Genomic DNA, 20409 nt, shown 5'->3' with positions numbered 1-20409 from the left:
TATCTATAACCCCACTCTCATTTATGTCAACGGTTGCTCCTAATTCTGAGCTTCCAAAGTGTTCGTTATTTAACAATATATGAAAATATATTCTTCACCTTTTAATGGCCTCATCATTCTTCACCAACACCCTCTAGTCCTTACTCTTAATGCATTTAACATGATCTAAGTCCCTATACTTCCTCACTCTCAATTTTGCTAGTTTGAAGATATCATTTTAACCGTCTCTTGTCCCCAATTTATTCTATAGATCATTATATGCCTTAAGTTTAGCCTTACTATTTTATTAACGTTCTTCTTGCCTTTTTTACATTCTTCTAAATTTTGGTCATTTATATTATCTTACTATAATTTGTAAAATGCTCATTTTTCTCTAATAACCTTTTGAACCTCATCATTCTACTACTAAGTTCCTTTTCTGAAAGTCTTTTTCCTCTAGATTCTCTTAAAACTTATTTTACAATTTATTCCTAAATAAGTCTCTTTTGTCCCTTTTTAAGTTCTAACACCTAATTCTTGGACACCCATTAATGTCACTCTTTTCCTTTTATCTCTTAATTCAAACATCTATAACCATGAGTCTATGTTGTGGGGTCAAACTCTCTCAAGATAATCTTACACTCTTTATATGATGATCGTTTTGTCTTCTTAATAGAAAAATGTCTATCTGGCTTTTATATGATCTAGTTTTGTACGTGATTAATTTTTCATCTCTCTCTTTTAAAGTAATTATTTGTTATTGTTAGATTGTTAGCCGTAGTGAAATCAAGAATAGCATCATCTATCTCGTTTCTTTCCCCAAATTCATATCCTCCATTTACCCTTTCATATCCTTTAGTATTTTTTCCTACATGACCATTTAAGTCACCTCCTAAAAATCTCCTCTCCATTTGGTATTCCTTAGAGTAGTCCATCCATTTCCTCTTACAATTCTCGTTTTATTCTATCATCTAATCTTACATGTGGCGCATAAGCACTAATTACATTAATCATCTCATATCCTTGAAAGAAGTGGCAATGTGAAATTCTGTAAATAAAATAAAAATTTTCCCTTTTCTTTTATTAATATAACTGAGTTCCGTTTACTAGTACCACAAAATAATAATGTAAATAAGAAAATCAACACTATATACGACCTAGGATATTTCTTTTTAGGGCTAAATAAACACAACTCAATCCAAGGGCTGAATCGTCATCATCATAGCCTTTTCCCAATTAATTAGGGTCGGCTACATAAATCATGATCCGCTATTTTGCTCTATTAAAGGCCATACTCTCAGTGAGGCCATAAATCCATGGACCTGGATACAAACTTTTATTCTTTCTAATGCAAATGATGTTCCTAAAAATTGTAATACAAATAGCAATAATGACTGAAAAATAAACTAAGAACAACCAAGAAGACTTACTCAGCTTTGCCTAAGGTTATCCTCTTAGGACTTGATACATCCCACCGTGATTACTTCGCGGATGACGCACTTTGATCCTATTGGCCCTGCTGAATTCTTTGAGTCGGGAAGCTCCTTAGGCAATACCTTTTTCAAACCTTGGGGTTTAAAAGAGCATATGTGAGATCTAGGGTTTTCTGTAACCCTTTAAGACTCATAGGGCATGCCATAAGGCACCTCCTTTTTTCTTTTTCAGCTTGAGTGTGCCCCTCTCTCGTCTTTGGTTGGACATGCCACACCAAGTTTACTTTGGTGGTGCATGCCACCTTCACCTCTTTTAGAGAGAGAAAGAGAGAGAACATGGAGGAGAGAGGGGGGGAGAGAGAGGCTAATAAATCAAGTGGTCAGAATGAGGAGGGCTTCCCTCTTTTTATAACTTTCAAGGGGTCCAAATATGCTTATCTGAATTGGAATTCTTCTTGGCCATATGTCGCCTAGGTAATCTATGAGGTGAGAGAAACAAATTTGAGCTATCCATCCAACAAATCATTGTCATGATTAGGGAGGAATCTGGGAACCTTATCATTTGAATTCTTGACTTACATCCACTTTTGGTCAACTTAGGATAAGCTCAGTCAGTCTCGTCTTCTATTTTGACTAGAATTTCCTTTCCTCTCACAAAAAGATTGTTGGAGGTCATAATAAAAAAAGATTTGGTCAAAATGAAAAATTAAAATAATGTTTTCCAAATGGAAAACATTCTCTATTTCCACAAAATATGGCCACAAAATCTTTCTCAAAATTTTTCTCAAGATTTCCTCTAACAAACTATATCTTTATTAAAAGATTATTAAACTTAATTAGTACTTATTAAAGAAAAGACATGGGCATCCTCACTCCACATAGATGTGTGGGCCATATGGGACCCACATCCCACACCCATATGAGGCCCCACTGTGTGGGACTAGGCCTTCTCCCCCCAACATGGGTCCCACAATGGCCTTGGAATTTTGGAATTTACAACACTGCCTTTTTTAGGGTTTTGAGCAATAAACTAATTTGAGAAAACTCTAAAAAATATTATAAAATATTTAAAATTCACAAAAAACCTTCTCTTAAGCTGAAAAAATATCTAAAGTGGATTGGTACCAATGGGTCAAGAAAACGTAATTGTCAAGGCACTCCACACAACCTAGTAATCGTGATCCTTGACTATCTTATCAAACCAACATAATGAGACCATGACCTATGTCTCTTGCCAGGGCTTATAATTGGTTAGTCAAATCTAGCCAATAAATAGTAAAACTGCAATCTCGGAATATGGATTACATGTTCCCCTTTAAGATCAACACTATAGTGCAAGGGGGACTCTTTCTATGCACATATACATGTATGCCTTTACATGGTTGCTTTCCAGAATGTGGCTATCATGTGTACCAGTTGTGCATAAGTTTGTTGAGGATTTAGCCTTTGCTCTTAGAGGCTTCCTACTACAGACAAGAGACCACAAAGCTTGCCTATAAACTATCATTAGGCATCTCTCTGACCTCAACAACGGATGACCCTCTAGAAATCCTCAATGGTAGTGTCATATGCCCAGAGGTAAGTGTTTTGGACATGATCAGGGCCATAAATTGGTTGGCCACAAGTTAGTTAACCAACACATGCACTCCCACTGAAGTGCATAATCCACTCTAATTTCTATTTGCATGCTCTCACGGGCTTTAAATTCAACAAAATCCCAACACTTATAATACAAGTTCAATTAATAAGAGCCTATCACCTATTTTTTTAACATCTACTACTCTATCATTTAAATCTTTGTCTTTTAGTATACCTACGCTAGTTTTATTACTATTCTTTTTTATATGCAAAAATTTATATCTATCAATTTCCTTAGCTTTTACCCCTTTCCACTTAGTTTCTTGTAAACAAGCTATGTTAAGTCTCCTTTGTCTCATTGTATCCACTAACTCCATACTCTTGCTTGAGAGAGTCTTTACATTTCATATGACCAGATGAATTCCATTCTCTTAAACTTGTTCTTTTACCCTCTTTCATCCAAAATAGCACATGAACCCTTGCCTACTTATCATCTCATCCTGGTGTCATTGAGGCGCTTCACTTCCAAGGAAGCCCTAGCCAACTCTTGCCTATTTCTCACTACACCCCGGTGCCGGTACAACATATAACTTATAGGGAACACCCTAACATTGATATATGATGGATCAGGATTCATGATAGGGATGTGGCAAAAGTTTTTTGCTGGCTGCTAACCTAAAGTAATCATCCTCGCTTATCTGGTCTTGGGACTGGCAATGGTAGAGTTAGCTGGTCAAAGCCCGTATGAGTTAAATATCATGCCAACATTATTCTAAGAAATTGGGAAGTGTGGGAAGTTCACAGATTTGGTAAGGGTTGGTTGGTGTGAAACTTTCAACTCCAAATATCAACGAAAATAAAAAGAAACCTTTAACACTTCCAGATTACAAATTGCACCACATGCCTCTTTTTTTAGAAATGATTGTCGAGGCGTCCATGTCTTATATCATGGATATTCCCTGACAAGGATTCTTTTATCATTACTTTCATACATACTTTCATTGTTGCTATGTCAAAACATCTGTAGTTCTTTGAGATTTTCACCCTTCGATAAAAAGTGTTGATTTGGAAGCTCTTGGATTATGAATATCTGTTTCCTTACATGACCGAACCATCTTTGGGTTCCTTGAAAGTTAGATAAACATAAGATTGATGCGATTTAGGCACTAAATAATCATTTCATTTATGTGGTCCAGAATAGTTATTGACAACAATAATTCATTGATTGTTGCCTTAAGTAATTTCAATGTATATACCCAAAAAATCTGCATTCGACTAACAGTGTTATCCCCGTCCAAAATTGTATTCGATAGTCTTTCCATTCGATCCAAAAGTTGTCTTCAAATTGTTTTCTAAGAGGTTTTCTTGTCAAACGCATTACATGGAATTTGTGTTTTTATATTTAGGAGTAGCAAAATAGTTTCATTTGAGATCTTAAAATGATGTGTTCGCTTGTGTAGGCCATGACAAATATTTGACTCAGTTCAGTGGCATCTGTCATGGGAAATATTGTGATCTTGTTTGCAAGGTAATTCCATGTTCCACTGTTTATAATCTTGTATAGTACTAAAGATATAAACATGCTTTTGTACTAAGTCGATTTTGTATTTTTGCTTGTTTGGGATCTTGTTTGCTAGGTAATCCCATGTTTCACTGTTTATAATCTTGTATAGTACTAAAGATATAAACGTGCTTTTGTACTAAGTCGATTTTGTATTTTTGCTTGTTGGGGAGAAGATTCTTCATATATGTAAAGTTTCTGAAGATGAGACAGTTGTTGTTCTGTGGGATGGGACAGATACTCCTCCTATACCACTAGAGACAAAGTAAGCGTTCTACTGTGAAACTTATGGGCTGTCCTAGTATCCAATCTTTGTATTTCACATACATCTTTGATTTGTTAGTTTAATTTGCATGCGTGTGGAATGCCTCCATAATATGTCTGCTTTTTTCGTATAATGTTGGTATTTGTATTAGGGAAAGTTTACTATAGTCTATGCCTCTATGGAAAACCCTTGTCCAGTGGAGTCCTTACCTTCAATTTAAATCAGTGGACTCCTCACCTTCAATTTAAATCAGTGCTAATAGTCTCGCCTGAGTGGACTTGGACTCAGTCGAGTTACTCAGGCTTAGCAGCCTGCTGAGCCTGGAATGAGGTATTTAAGGGTACCTTGTAATATACTTGGGTGAGTGTTATACAAACTCGCTGGAGCACTGTGAAATTCAGGCTGATTCACCTGAGTTTCACAGTATTGGGGGCCGGCTGCTGCAGTAGTCGTCCCATACTTTACACTGATAAGTTTAGAAGGGGGGCAAAATTTGCACCCCTTCTTATCTAGGCTTTTTTTTTTTTTGGTTTAGGGTGCCCATTTGAGTCAATAGATTTTAGCCTGATCTAGCTATTAGAAGCAATAGTTTTGATAAAAAAAAAATCAGAGATTGAAAAACTCGGTCAAGTTTTTGGCTGATTTTGGAAATTATGATTTCTTTTTGCAATTGATGCCAATCTTTAATGAAATTTGATACCTAAGCCGATTTTTGTGTTCTTGACCCAATCATAGCTTTATTTCCAAGGATAATACAAGCATATTAGGATTTTTAGAGATTTGAAGTCTGGATTTACTATCCATCAAAATTTTTCAAGAGCTTGGATCTCGTGATCTGAACTCAAAACCCAAAATTGGTTTTGATTTAGTTGCTCGAGTAAGCTTTGACAAGGATTGGAGGCATTGATTTGCATTGATATCAAAGATCGGGGGATCAGCCTCGAAAGTTTGGGTGTGTTTCATTTTTTTTTAAAATCATAAAATTGATTATTTTTTGCTAAATCAAATATAGTTGATTCATAAATTATTATGTGTATACTTTTTTCTATGCTTTTTTTGAAATTCCCATTTTTTAGATTTTTTTCAAGCCAATAACATCAATTTATCCCTGTACCTTATTTTATGTTTTTTTTTTTTGTTATGTATGAATGTTCTTATATATATTTTTTAAATTTTTATTTTATTTTTATAATTTTTGCTTTCCTTTTATCACTTGGGCCTGATATGGGTTTACTTTGAGCCAGCTTGCCTGAATCATTAGCCTGGGAAGGTACCAAGTCTGCTGCTTGAGTAGTGTTTTAAAACACTAATTTAAATAAGGGATTGTCTACGAAGAGACCGTTTATATTTTGTACATGGAGGTCGCAATCATTCCCACTCATTAAATGTCAAATTAGATGGCTTGGGATGAGTCACAAAGTCTGGGAATTTTTTTTCGGGAATTTTGTATCTATTCAATAACACTCTTACAACCACCCATTTTGAAATTTAAGGTTCAAGAATGATTGTGATCTCCATGTACAAAAGATAAATGGCGTCTTTGTAGACAATTTCTTTGAATAATGGCATGTGATGGATAGTGGGACCACCAGAACAGGACATGATCCCCATAGGTGGGTCCTACTCTCTCTCCATCAATATCATCATTTCACCAGACGATGATAACCTCAATGAACTGTGCCTTTCCGTAGTCCATCTGATTATGGTATTCTTTTCCTCCGTAAATCTGCATTTCATTGTTTTTAGGAGGAATTATGGGGTTTTGAATGTCAAGTGGTTTTATTATTAGTCTTCTTGTTCAATTTAAGGATCCTGATGCCATCTCATTGTCAGTCATGATATTGAAGCAGAGCAAAATGCTTCATTACAATCAGAGCCATTTCTGCCAAGGGATGTATTATCTACATTTCCATCTATAGGATCGGTGGTGAGGGTATCTATTGGCAAATCGTTGGATGATTTACTCCAACAATTACAAACTACATGTCAATGGGTCAGGTTTCGTAAGGTAAAAATTCAACCAATATTGGGATTTTGGCAAGTTGTATTGTTGCCTAATAGTACCTTGTGTCCCCTTTCCATGGATGATCATTTTGCAAACTTCTACCAGAGGTAATTTTCTATTCCCAAACAAAAAATCTATGGTTTTCAGTTGTTCTTTTTGGTGTGATGAATGATTCTATTGACTAGTATGTGTGGAATTTGATGAGCTGGAAAAATATTTTGGTACTTTATGTTCATCAGTGCATATGAAACACGTATATCGTCATCGTTGCTAAGGATGCCGTATTCTTGCGTACCTGCACCATCTCCCATCACACGTAAGTGTTCCAATGACAACCATAGGTTTTCTTCTAATTATAGAGGGATGCCATTTCATTGTTTTTTTCTTTTTGACCTTGCAATGGTATATTACTTATTATGTTTGGAGAAATATGCATTTCTATGTCCATGAATGAAGCTTCATTTCAATGCTTCTTAAGTTGTACTTAAGTTACTAGAAAAAGTTTTTGGAATTGTATATATTGTAGGGAAAACATATGTAAGTGCTTTGAAGACATGTAAATGACATATATACATCTCATAAACTTGAAAGTCTAGGACACCATGCTGGTTCTTATAATACTTATGGGAAGCTTTTTGGTTCCATGCATTGTTTTAAATCATGGATTTCCTCCAGGACTGGGCCATTGCCTAGAGTGAGTTGACCTGGGGTCCCAAGTTGACTCGTAGTCTTGTTCAAGTACAAGAAAAGAAGAAAAGGGAAAATCCCAAAAAAAAGGGGGAATAATAAAAGATATATCGCACAAAATTCTGAAAAATTATATGTAATATGAAATTGATGAAATGTTAATTTCCTTTTGTAGATAGGGTTCCCTCTGTATGTTTGGTTTAAACTCGCTGAATTTTTAATGTTCCATTTGGGGGTTCTATAATTTCTGTTGCAGATTCATATGACTAAACTCCTACATTCAGCAACCAAATACATTGCTTATAGTAGCGGAGTCACAAAGAATTAGCGACAGAGTCAAATACGTACATGGTTTTCTAGAGTGTAGACAGTTCATAATAGACACATAATGACCAAAAAAAGAGGCACTCCAATGCTAAACATCCGTCTATAGCCAATATGAATATCATGGAGGGTTATAATTAGCCTGGCTGTCTTGGTAGTGGCGCCCAAATGCTTGTATGGTTGGTTGGTCCCTAATCCAAAGTCTCTAATGCTAGTCCTCCCCTCATGCCAACCTCCACCTCCACCACGTTCATCCTCGGCCCCCTCTTGCCTGTCACCGCAGCTCCTGGAGCTGCCATATTGTTATTGGAGGCTTCATCATCTTGCTCATTAACAACTCGTTGTCCCTCTTGTTGGGTCTTGTTTGTTCCCTCCCCACCACCCCAAAACACACACACACACACACACACACACACACACAACTATTCTTCCCCATTGCTCGGCCCACTCTTGCTTATCATCCAATACTCCTGGCGAACTATGATAAAAGGCACTCAATGCATCAACTCCAATGTTAAGGGAGGGTTGTCAAAGACATTGATCCCAATAATAGGGGAGCCCTGGTTAAGCGTGCTCAATATGTGGAGTCCAATACAAAGGAATTCTTGCTTATAAATAATCTAAAACCTTAAATCTTTGCCTTTTGGAACTCGTTTGTTGATAATGTTGGGTTGGTTCCAAGTGGTTTGATGTGTGATTCCTGTAAGTTGGGAATCCCAATTCCAAGTTGATGGAACTATGATTTCAATAAGGTGGAATCTCGATTCGTATTGAACATCGTAGGATTCCTGCTTCATGTGATACGCATTCTGTTGACGGTGTTTCCAGCAATAGGAATCATCTCTTAAAACGATTCAGAATTATGTGTTTCTTACAACTATAGTTCGCCATAGTCTTGGGGTTTCGGGTGCAAAATGTATCCATTGGCCTTATTTGTCTATTTTGCATACCGTTACCTATATAATCATCCTCTCCCTGTTACTTTTACGACGACTTCCAACCATCATCATCTTCATCATGGAATATTGAATCTCTAGGCCTCATTATACAATTCATGATGCTTCAATACTTCTTTTAATTGTTTGTCTTTGGCTTTCGACAAATGCTTTAATCTCACTTTTAATTTCCTCTTTTGCTTTTGGATATGCCTTTAAATTCTTTGGAATACCAACAGGTTGCTTTCTTTGTTAGTAAAATCTCTTGTGCTAGATGTGTACTTCATTTTTTCCTTTTGTCGCAGGTTGCCACTATGTGACAATGCCTTGTACGTGCTATCTTCACTAGTACTCTGATAGCTGCGTTAACGTGTCTGACATGAAATATTGACTTATTAGGCATAACGTATCTTGATATAAAAAATGCTGGTGAAGTTTGTGGGTTTGAACATGCAATTTCTTAACTTCAAAGCATGTTGTTTGCCACTACAACAATGGCTACTACATATATGGCTTCTGGAAATCTTATTAGTAATAGTCATTAAAAAAAGCATTACTTTGAAAAGGGAAAAAATGAAATTGCATAAATAAAACGGATTTTGAATTTTCTTACACGAAATAGTTTCTTTTATATTTTATATATTTTAGTGGTGTATTTTTAGTAAATTTTTGGAACTTTTATATATTTAATGTATATGAAATTTTATATAACTACTTGTATGTACATTTCAGGGCCATACTGACTACTTTGATCCAAAGAACTAGACACTTTAGACTTAGACACGAACACTCGTATCCATGTAAATAAATAGTATTTTGATGTCTAGTGTCGAGGAGTTTCGCATATTTCCATGTTGGATCTTTGTTACTCGAAGAAGATGAAGACATCGGGAAAAAAGATACTAGGCAATTAGACTTATATAAGATGAAGACATTGACTGAAAAAAGAGAGTTGTCAATGAGGTATATTAGGAAACTTAATTTTTTTTTTCATTTCAAAATCAAAAGAAAATTCATTTTCTTGGTTTAATCTCCCTCTAAGTTGAAACCTTGATATCTTGAGGATATGCACCCAAGATCCTTCAAATGAGACCATAAAATCAACTCGAGATGTTGCTAGATAGATATATGATGTTTGCCGGAAAGATCAAAATTGAAAAAATGATTTGATTTTTTGGAATTTTTTATATTCTTAGAACAAATAAATTTTGGTTTTAAGGGATTTTGGGGGCTTTAGATACCGCCCAAACCATTTGCCCCCTTCTTTTTTTCTTCTTTTTTTTGGGAGTTTTTGGGTGGGGGTGATAATTTTATCTCTGCAAGTCAGCACAATTTCTGCCCATGAGGAGGTCCACATGTGTGGCTTCAAAGGATGCAAGGATGCAGCCATTGTGCCCCCTAGGCAGGTGCATCTTATGCGGCTAAGGGTTGCGCTGCTTCGATGCAGCTACATAATGTGTTATGTGGCCAAATTTGATAACCGTGTTCTGTAGGAAACAAACAAATTTAGAGGAGTACCTTGTAAGGATGATAGGAGGCAGGTCATGGACACTATACTACTTGCTGTTTACTGAGAAAAATCTGGGCAGATTCTTGCCATGACAATCATAATCTGGGAGTAGGTACTTGGTTGCAAAGAGAGTTGAGTTAGAAATCTTGGAGGAAGCAAAGCCTGAAAATCGCCATAATATATAATATATGAATGGAGTGAAATGTTTGGGTCAAGAATGTGAAGTAGGGAGCTTGCTCTAAGAATTATACCATGAAAAGGGTCATATCGTTCTCCTGTGCAACTAAGAAAAACACAAGCAGCATGGTCGCGAGTTTAGTGTGATTAGAAGCAATATATGCACCAAATATGTGCATGGCGCTGCAGTCATGCTTGAGATTAGAATATTTCACATCTAAATATAACCTGTGCTTTCAGTTTCGCATGGATGACTGGAATCTGGTTGATTGAAATTGTTTCTTTCTTAAACATTTTCTTCTAGTTAGAATTGTTTGTTTGGCTCATTCTCGCAACAATTTAGTATTTGGGATTCTTTTCATAAACCAGAAATCTAGTGAGCAATATGGTTTTCTATTTTTGACGTGAGTTCACTTCGTTGCCGCATCATTATTCTGGCATTCTTTTATTCTGCATTGATTGTTTCAGACTGGTTATACCTATGTATTTAACTGTGGCTTCTTTTATCTTGTTCATTGTCAAATGGGCATCTAGTTTGTTGGTTGCCTTTACAATATTCCAAATATTTATACTCTCTCTCTCTCTCTCTCTCTCTTTCTCTCTCTCTCTCTCTCTCTCTCTATACCCTGCATTCCAGAGACAGATCATCAAGATGCACCTTTATCATCTCTTCGTGAAATCCTTACTCACGCAAAGGTTTTCTCTCTCTCTCGCCCCCCCTTGTATATATAGATGTAAATGTATGTGTATGTATATATCTGGTTATGGACATGTATATTGCCCGTATACATACACACACACACACACACACACACACACATATATGTATGCATGTATTTATGATTTGTTTGTTGCTTGTATTACGCATGTAACATGTATAGTATGGAAAATTTTCCCTATTGAATATAAGGATAACCATGTTTTCACATGAGTTTCTTGAACCTTTTACATGTTTTGAAGGTCAAGGAGGCCTTAGAAATTTTTCCAACAATTGAAACGAGGCTGAAGAAACTTTGCGACTTAAATTTGGGGGCACAAATCCAAAATTAATTGGTGTCCTGGGATATCTATACACCAGTTACCTTTCTTCCAAGGGAAAAGGTTACATAGAGCAGAGGCTCTAAACAATCAAATTAGAGCCTATCTAAATTTCCCTAGAAGAGATTGGTTTGATGCCCAAATATCGTCAAATTGAACATTTCGACATCAAGATGCATGGACATGAGAAAAAAATGGATTTCAAGTTTCGGAAATAGTGTATTTTGTAATGTATTTTTAGATCGTCAATTTTCAAGATTTTCAAGTTTTCATAGATATGTCGATGTACACTATTTTTGAAGCTTTAAACTTTATAAATAAAGATGAAAATATATTTTAAGGCTATCACAAAGATTTTCAGTGTTGAAACCACATTTCTCGGCACTATTTGAAGGTAGGCTCTAATTTGATTGTTTAGAGCCTAGGCTCTATACAAACCGCACCCTTCTTCAAATTGTAGGGTTGTTTACATCTATAAATATATTTTATTGGCGAATGGTACTGTATATAGTGGATCTATTAATTTCTTAGGAATGCGTTTGTCCGTCATTACCAAGTGTTAAAAGCCTTTAATTTTCTTTGATTTAACCACAACACATCTCTTTGTCCTCGTATGGTAAAGTTTCTTTACTACGTATCACTGGAAAATTTTGTCTAGAAAGACTTTGAGGTGAAATAAAATACATTTTTTGCGAAAGATAATTCTTGTAAAATGTATTTTTTCTATTTACATAGTATCTGGATGCAACCTTGAAGATGCATTTCTACCATGAAAAGTGGTTAGATGTAATGAGCCTCAAGAGAGAAAAATATGGTAGAGATAACGATAAGAAAATGTGTAGAGCAAGAAGGCAGTATAAGAGATAATGATGAGAACTAGAGAAATAAATGGGAAACAAAGATATAAGGGTTTTGGAAAATAAGGAGAGGGAGAGAGAGAGAGATGGATTAGCAAGGGGAGAGGGGGAGAGAGGGGGGCGGGTGAAGGAGAGAGATGAGAAGATATTGCTTTTTTTTGTACAGGCCCTAACTTGCTATAGCTTGTTTTAAATTTTTTTTTTCAACTTTGTAGGAAAATTAGACAGGGAAATTAATATTTTAGCTTGTAGGGAAAAAAAAATAATTTCTCTGTTTTGGGCTCAAGCCAAAGAAACATTTGCGTCCTAGATTATGGATTGAGACAACAGAAATGAGCAATCTCCCTGGAAAACTATTTCTAGAAATATTTTTCCAAAGATCGAAACGGTCCCTTAGTATTGTAGAATTTTTTTTTTTTTTTTAATGCATCATATCTTAGACTTGTATTATTAATATGAGCTAGTAAATCGTTTACAATTGATCTGTAAATTATAAATGTGGATGATTTTTTCAATAATGAATTGGAGCTTTATTACCAATGACTACCTGTGATTTAAAACTCGGCTGAGTCGACTCAGATTCAGCCTAGTAAACTTGCATCGGCACCTTGCCAAGGAGAGCTTTGAATATACAAGAAAATCGTAAAAATTATATTTTTGAATAAATCACTAATAAATTATCTATAAATATGGTTATATATAATTTTGAAGTTTTTGATGACGATTTGTGAAATTTTCTTATTATGTGCTCTATTTTTCTAGTTTCCTTTTTTTTATTTGCTTTTGAATTATTTCAAGTTATATATCAATGTTTCCATATTCCATTTTCTGTGTACTTTTTTCACCATACATACACTAAAAGATGCACACATGCAATCAATTATTTTTTACTGGTCTTTAATTATTTTTTAAGAACTGTTTTTTTTTTTTTGTTTTTTTTGGGGGGGGGGTGGCAAAATTTGAGCCCCTTTTTGGGCTTGTGCAAGACTTTGGGGAGTCCACTTGGAATTACTAGGGTTGCTCTTCACCAGAAGAGGCCGAATCCCAAGCTCGAGCCAAGTTTTTCAACATTGATGACTACAAAGAGTTTCGGGTTAGTGATAATTTCATGTACTTTTTGGAGGTCATTCAAGTGTTGCTCATTTTGTTTGCACCATCTTGTACGCTAGCAAGACAATCTGCATAGTAGAGAAGGAAAAAATACATTAATTCTTGTGTGTGGCATAAGACCAATGGACAAGATACGTAACTTAAAATTTTCTATTTTATTGAAACATAATGCTTCTAACTACATAAAAATTTCATATGGGGTTATGAAATTATAGACTCTAGCCCTCAATTTAGACTTATACACATCTTGGATTATTTAAAAATCCAACTCTAATAGGTCCCTTACAAATTCCTTGCTAAAAAATACAATTAAATTCAAAACAATATGCAAATACTCACAATGTACATCTAGACGACATATTACATGACTTAAACTTGAAATTTCTCATTATAATTAAAATTACGTGATAACTCCATCTTCATTGTTCATCCTCATCATATATCACAATATCTCATACACATCATACACTTGATCATAATTATCCAATAAGATTTCAATTCACATAAACAATAGAGCATAGCATTAAACCTCATACCACATGATTAAAGGCACAATTCTATTTTTCACTTAACATATACAATTTCTTCAACCATGAATCATTTAATAGCTGTAAATACAGTAAATAAACATGCATACAAACATGTGGGAAGCCATAGTTCGAACCCCTTGTGCCCGGGCCACAAATTCGAGCCTTTTAGAGACTTAATTTTGTCCTAATGAATAGTGCAAGAGTGGTTTATAATATCAAGGGTGTTTAATCCAATTAGGAAGCTCATGCACTTTTAAAACCACTTCTTAGAGTCCACAAAATCGATTTAAAACAGTTTGCGAGAAGAATTGAGCAAATTGGATCAATATGGAGCAAGATAGAGCAAAACTACTTGTGGTGGTCCACCGATCCACCACAACAACTTTTCATGCAAAATTTCCAAGTCTAAATGACCAAATACACTTCTAAGAGGATCGAAATATTGCTGGAATTTGAATAACAAGACTTAGAAATGCTCAAGAGAATTCCTATAAGGTAGATCAAAGGAAACAATGCATGATCAAAGGTTCATCAATGCATGAAACACATAAGCAAGTGAGGGATCACACTATGTAACAATGACATGAAGATAATATTAAAATGGAGGTCTAAAAAAGATAAAAGATGACGGTAAATGAAATTTTCAAGAACTTTTAATCAAGGATTAAATGATCTTTGACATAAAACAACTTAGAGAGATAATACCTTCATCATGGTATGAGATAAGCTTGATCTTATAGAGTGAAGGGCCACCATCAAGCTTCAAAAATCATCAATTGAGGATGAGAACTCTCAAAGGGAAATGGGTAGTACATGGAGGTCTCAAAGTTTGATCTCTGTCTTTCTCTCTCTACTCAATTCAAGCAAGATCCATTTTTTCAAGTAGGTAGGGTTTGGGACTTAAAGGAGTATATATACATAGTGTGTTAGTTTAGATATCATCAATTCCCTTGATGCACCTATTCAAAGGCACGTGATAGGCCAATATACCCTAGCCACTCATCCCCATCCATACACGAGGATGAAGGGATAGTATTTAGCACCCTTATCATCCACATTAAACCCTTAGTAAGGCCACTTTAGTTCATATTTTTATTCCAAGTGAATCCAACTTGCCCTTACACAAAAGCTCTTAATTTTAAATAATCAAATATTGTAGAGATCTATCAATGGCAATGAGCAATAAAGTAAAAGGTAAAACTCACACATGTGAAAGGACATTACTTTATGAGAACCAATCATCTTATAGATCTCATCTAATATTTCAAACCAACCATAATGAGCTTAATGTCCCCTTCACATGTGTGTGAAGATATTTTGAAATTCAAATTCAAATTTTGATTTACTTTGAATTCAATATTTAAATTAAATTAAAATGGACATCACACATGCCAACAAAGGCACTTGTGTGAATCAAATAAAGATGTGACAAAAATCTACCTTAAGTTATATCATAATATAACAAATTAAATAACAATATATAACAACATAACAAAAAAATATATGCCATCCACATCCCCCACCTTGGGATTAACACCCAACTGAACGTTGATATTATGGTGGGACTAGGGGTGCCACGTGGCCACCTTATGACCACTTGGGTGTGTCATGTGGCAGTCTTCAAATGGAATTAAGTTCAAACAAATATTAAAAGTACATTTATGGCTGATCTAATGAGCCTATGCTCTACAGTTTATGGCATGGACACATAATTGGTCACATCAAAGTTACTAAGCCAGAGCTTCCCATCATCTGGCTCTCAATGGACCCTTATGGGACATATTCCAACCCAAGTGTAGGGCTCCTCTTAAAGCACATGTGCATTGGCTTTTCGAAACTCAGATTGTAGATATGGAAGAGTGGCTTCCCCATGCGAACGTTAGTGCACATCTCATGGAAGGGTTTCGTGTCAGGAGATGGACTTGTATCCCATAAGTCATGATTATTCCATACTGGACCGTTGCTCATAAAAATACTTGGGTTCTATTGTACTCGATTGGATAGTCCAAGCCTTGGCTAATCACAACAATTATGAGGCTACTATAAACAAGATCCTGACTAGGAGGTGACCCTCACACCTCCTTGAGAAATTGCTTTCTCGATCTCATAGCCTCAAGTTCTTGGGATATAAGAATCTGAGCCTCATTTCTCAAAGCACCCAGATTCTATCTCTCAATCACTCCCACTGAATGAGATACTTCTGGAATTTCGGCATTGAAAGGCCATATTTCCGACAATTCTTTGGAAATTTGTTGATTTTACCAATAATGAACTGAGTGCCATTTTCTAAATGAGAATTCTTATTGTTCTTTCAGGTTACTTACAAATATAAATGTATCGTTCGAGTTATAGCAATAGACCCAAGGCATGCTGCAGATTTCTTTTCTAAGTCATCTCGGTCTCCCGTGTATGCTATTAGGATGACCTTGGAGGACCCAACTGCACGAATCCATGCTAATTTATTTGCAGAGGATGGGGTAGGACACCCTTTCTTACCATATCTTTTTCTCATTGGGAAGTATACTATGATCTAGTGGAATATGGAAGTCCATTGTCCATTGGAGTCATAACCATCTGATGAAATGATGGATGGTGATGGAGAGGGTGGGACCCAGAGAAGTGTATGATCCAATTGGTGCATCCTATCCTCTGCTGCCTGTTATTTCATCGGACGGTGATAAACCCTGTGGACTATGAACGACCTTAGTCCTTTTGGATTGCAGTAGACTTCCTTCTCTCGCATCTTATAGTTTTTATTCAGATTATAGGTAAGTTGTTTTCTTTGTCAATGGGAATATACCGCACCTTCATCTTGAGCTTGATGCACTTGCTTCTTTTATTGCAATAGACTTATGTTTTTTCACGAAGTTATTAAAATGTCATATGATCTGGTTCTTCTTCTCAGACAAAGCGATAATTTTTGTTTTTTTTCTTGAAATTTATGAATTTAAAGTGGAATATGGTGATTAGGTAGTGGAGCCTGTTTGAACGAAAACTAATTTTTTCTTTTTTCTAGGTAGCTTGTGTTTTGGAGGGACCCTATGGTAGGATCTGATCCTGGGTAAAACTGAGGACCATATCGAGTGCACTAACCATGTAGACCTCTACTTGATTGATGTGTTCGGAAGAAAACTGGGGATATGGTTTATAATTTTATACACAATCTGACATTTCCGAAGTTATTCAGGCTAGGCAGCTTTGACAATTTTATCTGTTGGAGAAATACTAGGGCTATGCTCTGTACAAGTTATCTGGAAATTTTCATTGCAGATTGGCTGGCCAGAATGTTCTATGCTTCTGCGGGAGCATTTTCTCCATTCACTCTTTCAGGCGCCCAATCTGCGAGTAGTTTTAGCCCCAATTTATGGGGATGCAATCTCTTCAGCTTAGTGATCAACCTCCTTAGTGGCTTTTTCTGGGGAGTAAAATGCATAGTATTCTCCTATCGTTAGGAAAGGACCTAGTCACCTATATAGATAACCACAGGCTTTTGGAGTATGAATGATCACTGGCCTTTGGACTATGAATGATCACTGAGACTCCAGTGAAGGTAGTTACTGTTCTTTCTTGAAAAATATGGGTGACCACAAACAGCTTTGAAAGATCTGTATTGTGTTAATCATTGTCTTTTTATCTTTTTCTAGGCTAGATGAGTTTCATTTGGTCACTTTTTTCAAATTTCCCTGTATCTTCATCGGATTATGATGATTTATATTCGATGCCATGGAGAAGTACTCAGAACATAAATAAATAAATCATAGGAGAAAGAAGATTAATACTACTAAAAAGATAATAACTGATTATTCATGGTTGGCTTCTTAAATTGTTGTCGTTTACTCGGAACATAAATAAATAAATCATAGGAGAAAGTAGATTAACACTACTAAAAAGATAATAATCGATTATTCAGCTTCTTAAATTATTTCCGTTCACTTATTCTTTTTGAGAAATTTTTTTTCAAAGAACCATCCACCAAATGATATACTACTAACCAAAATTAAAATGGTACTGTATTAAACCACAGCTAAAGAAATGGCAAAGGTCTTAAATAGTTCATTTCTTATGTACTCTTTGATAAATTATGTAAATTAAAATTTTCTTCCAATATTTATAAATAAATCATCGAAAAGAAAATAAGAGCAGCCATAAGTCATGAATGGTATGTGAAAATGTTTTGCTAATTGTTTTTGTTTTTACAGGAGAAGTTTTTTGGAGGCTATCCACCTACTGATGAACTGCAGGCCAAAGTGAACAAGCTCCTTGGAGTCACTGAAGACTCCAAGGAATTAGGAGTCCAACGGTCAGTCAAAGATCATCTCGGTGACCAGAAGTCAAATAGCCTGAGAGGTCCTCTATGGGTAGAATGTTGTATAAAATCATACTACTTGGATAAGAGTAATCCATGGGAAACTAGGCAGTATCGGATATTTGGAACTCGAATGGGGGCCTAGTTTTTCTTTCAAAATTTTGTTCAATTCATGCACATAGTGAAATTTGTGAAGAGATCCGTGTCACAATGCAGACATAGTTATTTTAATTTGGATACGTAATGTCGATGTTGATCATTGTATGATGAATATTACAGAGGGGGTTTGCGTCAACCAAGACACTCCTTCAAATATCCTTCTCAGAGATGGATTTTGGACCCTGATAATCTTGACCACCTTGTTCATGAGCTTGAAAAAGAATGGATGTTGAACCATAAAACCAGACATCTTAAATTTTGTTTTTTGATTGGTCATAATTTTTTAGCAGATATCTGCACTATGTTGTGAGCTGCATAATCATAGTCTAAAGCATAAGTGCATCTAGTTCAATCCCAATTGACAGCGAGAATTTCAGATTTTCATGAAAAGCTCATAGGGGCAAAGAAGCCTATCTGAACAAAGTAGCAAACAGACCAATCAATCGATGTCTCTACAGTCCATTCAGTCTTAGATGGCCAGCTTAAGGATGGGGCGAAGGTTTTGTCTATGAATGATCGATCCGATCCAATCGACATCTAAAAGGTCCAACTCCTAGATTGGTAGCCTTTTTGCTTAGGAGTCAAACAAATGGTTGGCAAAGCGAACAAGAAATTTTCATAGGATACCAATAATTGAAAATTAATATTTATAAGGGTGCCGTTTGTATAGAGCCGAGGCTCTAAACAATCAAAATAAAGCTTACCTTCAAATGATGTTGAGAAATGTGGTTTCAATATTGAAAATCTTTGTAATAGCCTTAAAACATATTTTTATTTTTAATTATAAAATTTAAAGCTTCAAAAATAATGTAGATCGAGTAGATCTATAAAAATCTTGAAAATGACGGTCCAAAAAAACTTACAAGATGTATTATTTCTCAAATTGAAATCCATTTTTATTTTTTCATGTGCATGCATCTTGATGTTGAGATGATCAATTTGAACATTAAAACAACCTCTTGTACTGCAATTTTTGAGTTGCATTCTAATTTGATCGTTTAGATCCTCAGCTCTACATAAACCTTTTCCTATTTGTAGAGACTAAGAGACTATTTATCCTTTATAATATAAGTCAAAGAGAATTTTTGCGGTCCCCATTTCACCGAAGCCTACTGTGATGGGATTTACAGGCTTGGAAGCCATGACCAATTTTATCAATTTTCAAGCATAGAACCGCTTCGGCTCACCCAAAGCCTTAATTCATGAAGCTCATAACTTTCCTGGTGTTCCAAAAATTAGAACTGGTTTTTTCCAATTCCTCAAAAAACATGGAAGAAACACTACCAGGTCAACTCTCTAGCTCACCAAGGTGCTCCTGGAGAGACTTTTTAACTTCCCAAGAGCATGTTTGTATCCAGGTACAAAGCCCATCTTTAATTCAAGGATTCCAGTTGAGGCTGATCTATGGAGGCAGCAAAATAGTAGTTGTTCCCCTTGAATACCCCAGAAATTACAGCATCCCATTTCATTTACAGCGAGATAGAGAAGGGTTTGAAAATGCCAGAGTCTTAACGCCAATGACTGAAAACTTGGCCGGAGTCTCTGCTCCGACCGAGTATATATCCATCTACGTACTATATACTATATACTATAGTATACTACATTCCGAGTATATATCTATCTATGTACTATATACTATATACTATAGTGTACTACATTATAAGCTAGAGTTGAGCTAAATTGAAGGGTGGGCACATTTTGCAAAAATAAGCAGAAACCTAATTCTATAGAGGTTGTAAGAAACATTCATGACTGAAAACTTGGCTGGATATAGTCTAAATTACAAAGCCCGAGCGACAGAGTTGAAGGCTGGACACACTGGGCCCTAATTTTATAGAAGTCGTAGAAGATATGGGCATTGGGAAGACATCCACGTATTAATTTTAGGGAAGAGAGAGTGAGTACACATCCAAGCACTAATTTTGCCATACGGATATTTTAGGATAGAGATAGTT

At 35.6% G+C, this 20409-nt stretch overlaps 1 protein-coding gene across 35 annotated transcripts in view; it reads left to right on the top strand.

Moving 5' to 3' along the window:
• Positions 1–18696, top strand: part of LOC18423512 (protection of telomeres protein 1a) — a 37692-nt gene extending 18996 nt beyond the window's left edge. For 4 of the 35 annotated variants that reach the window (XM_006828113.4, XM_020674697.2, XM_020674723.2 and 1 more), the window contains 7 exons: positions 4451–4518; positions 4728–4816; positions 6650–6928; positions 7061–7137; positions 11092–11150; positions 16305–16466; positions 18189–18696. In XM_006828113.4, the coding sequence (XP_006828176.1) occupies positions 4451–4518; positions 4728–4816; positions 6650–6928; positions 7061–7137; positions 11092–11150; positions 16305–16466; positions 18189–18440 (986 nt within the window). In that variant the 3' untranslated portion in view covers positions 18441–18696. Of the gene's footprint in view, positions 1–4450; positions 4519–4727; positions 4817–6649; positions 6929–7058; positions 7138–11091; positions 11151–16304; positions 16467–17005; positions 17540–18188 lie in introns of those variants that run through there. The other 31 variants (XM_088874206.1, XM_088874207.1, XM_088874208.1 and 28 more) reach the window with 23 other exon arrangements.
• Positions 18697–20409: the final 1713 nt, after the last annotated feature.

This window comes from Amborella trichopoda, chromosome 8, assembly GCF_054954075.1.
Source record: "Amborella trichopoda isolate Santa Cruz 75 chromosome 8, AtrichopodaSantaCruz75HAP2 v2.0, whole genome shotgun sequence".
Taxonomy (NCBI): Eukaryota; Viridiplantae; Streptophyta; class Magnoliopsida; order Amborellales; family Amborellaceae; genus Amborella; species Amborella trichopoda.
The sequence above is the reverse complement of the archived record's forward strand: the minus strand, read 5'-3'. Positions and strand labels throughout refer to the sequence as shown.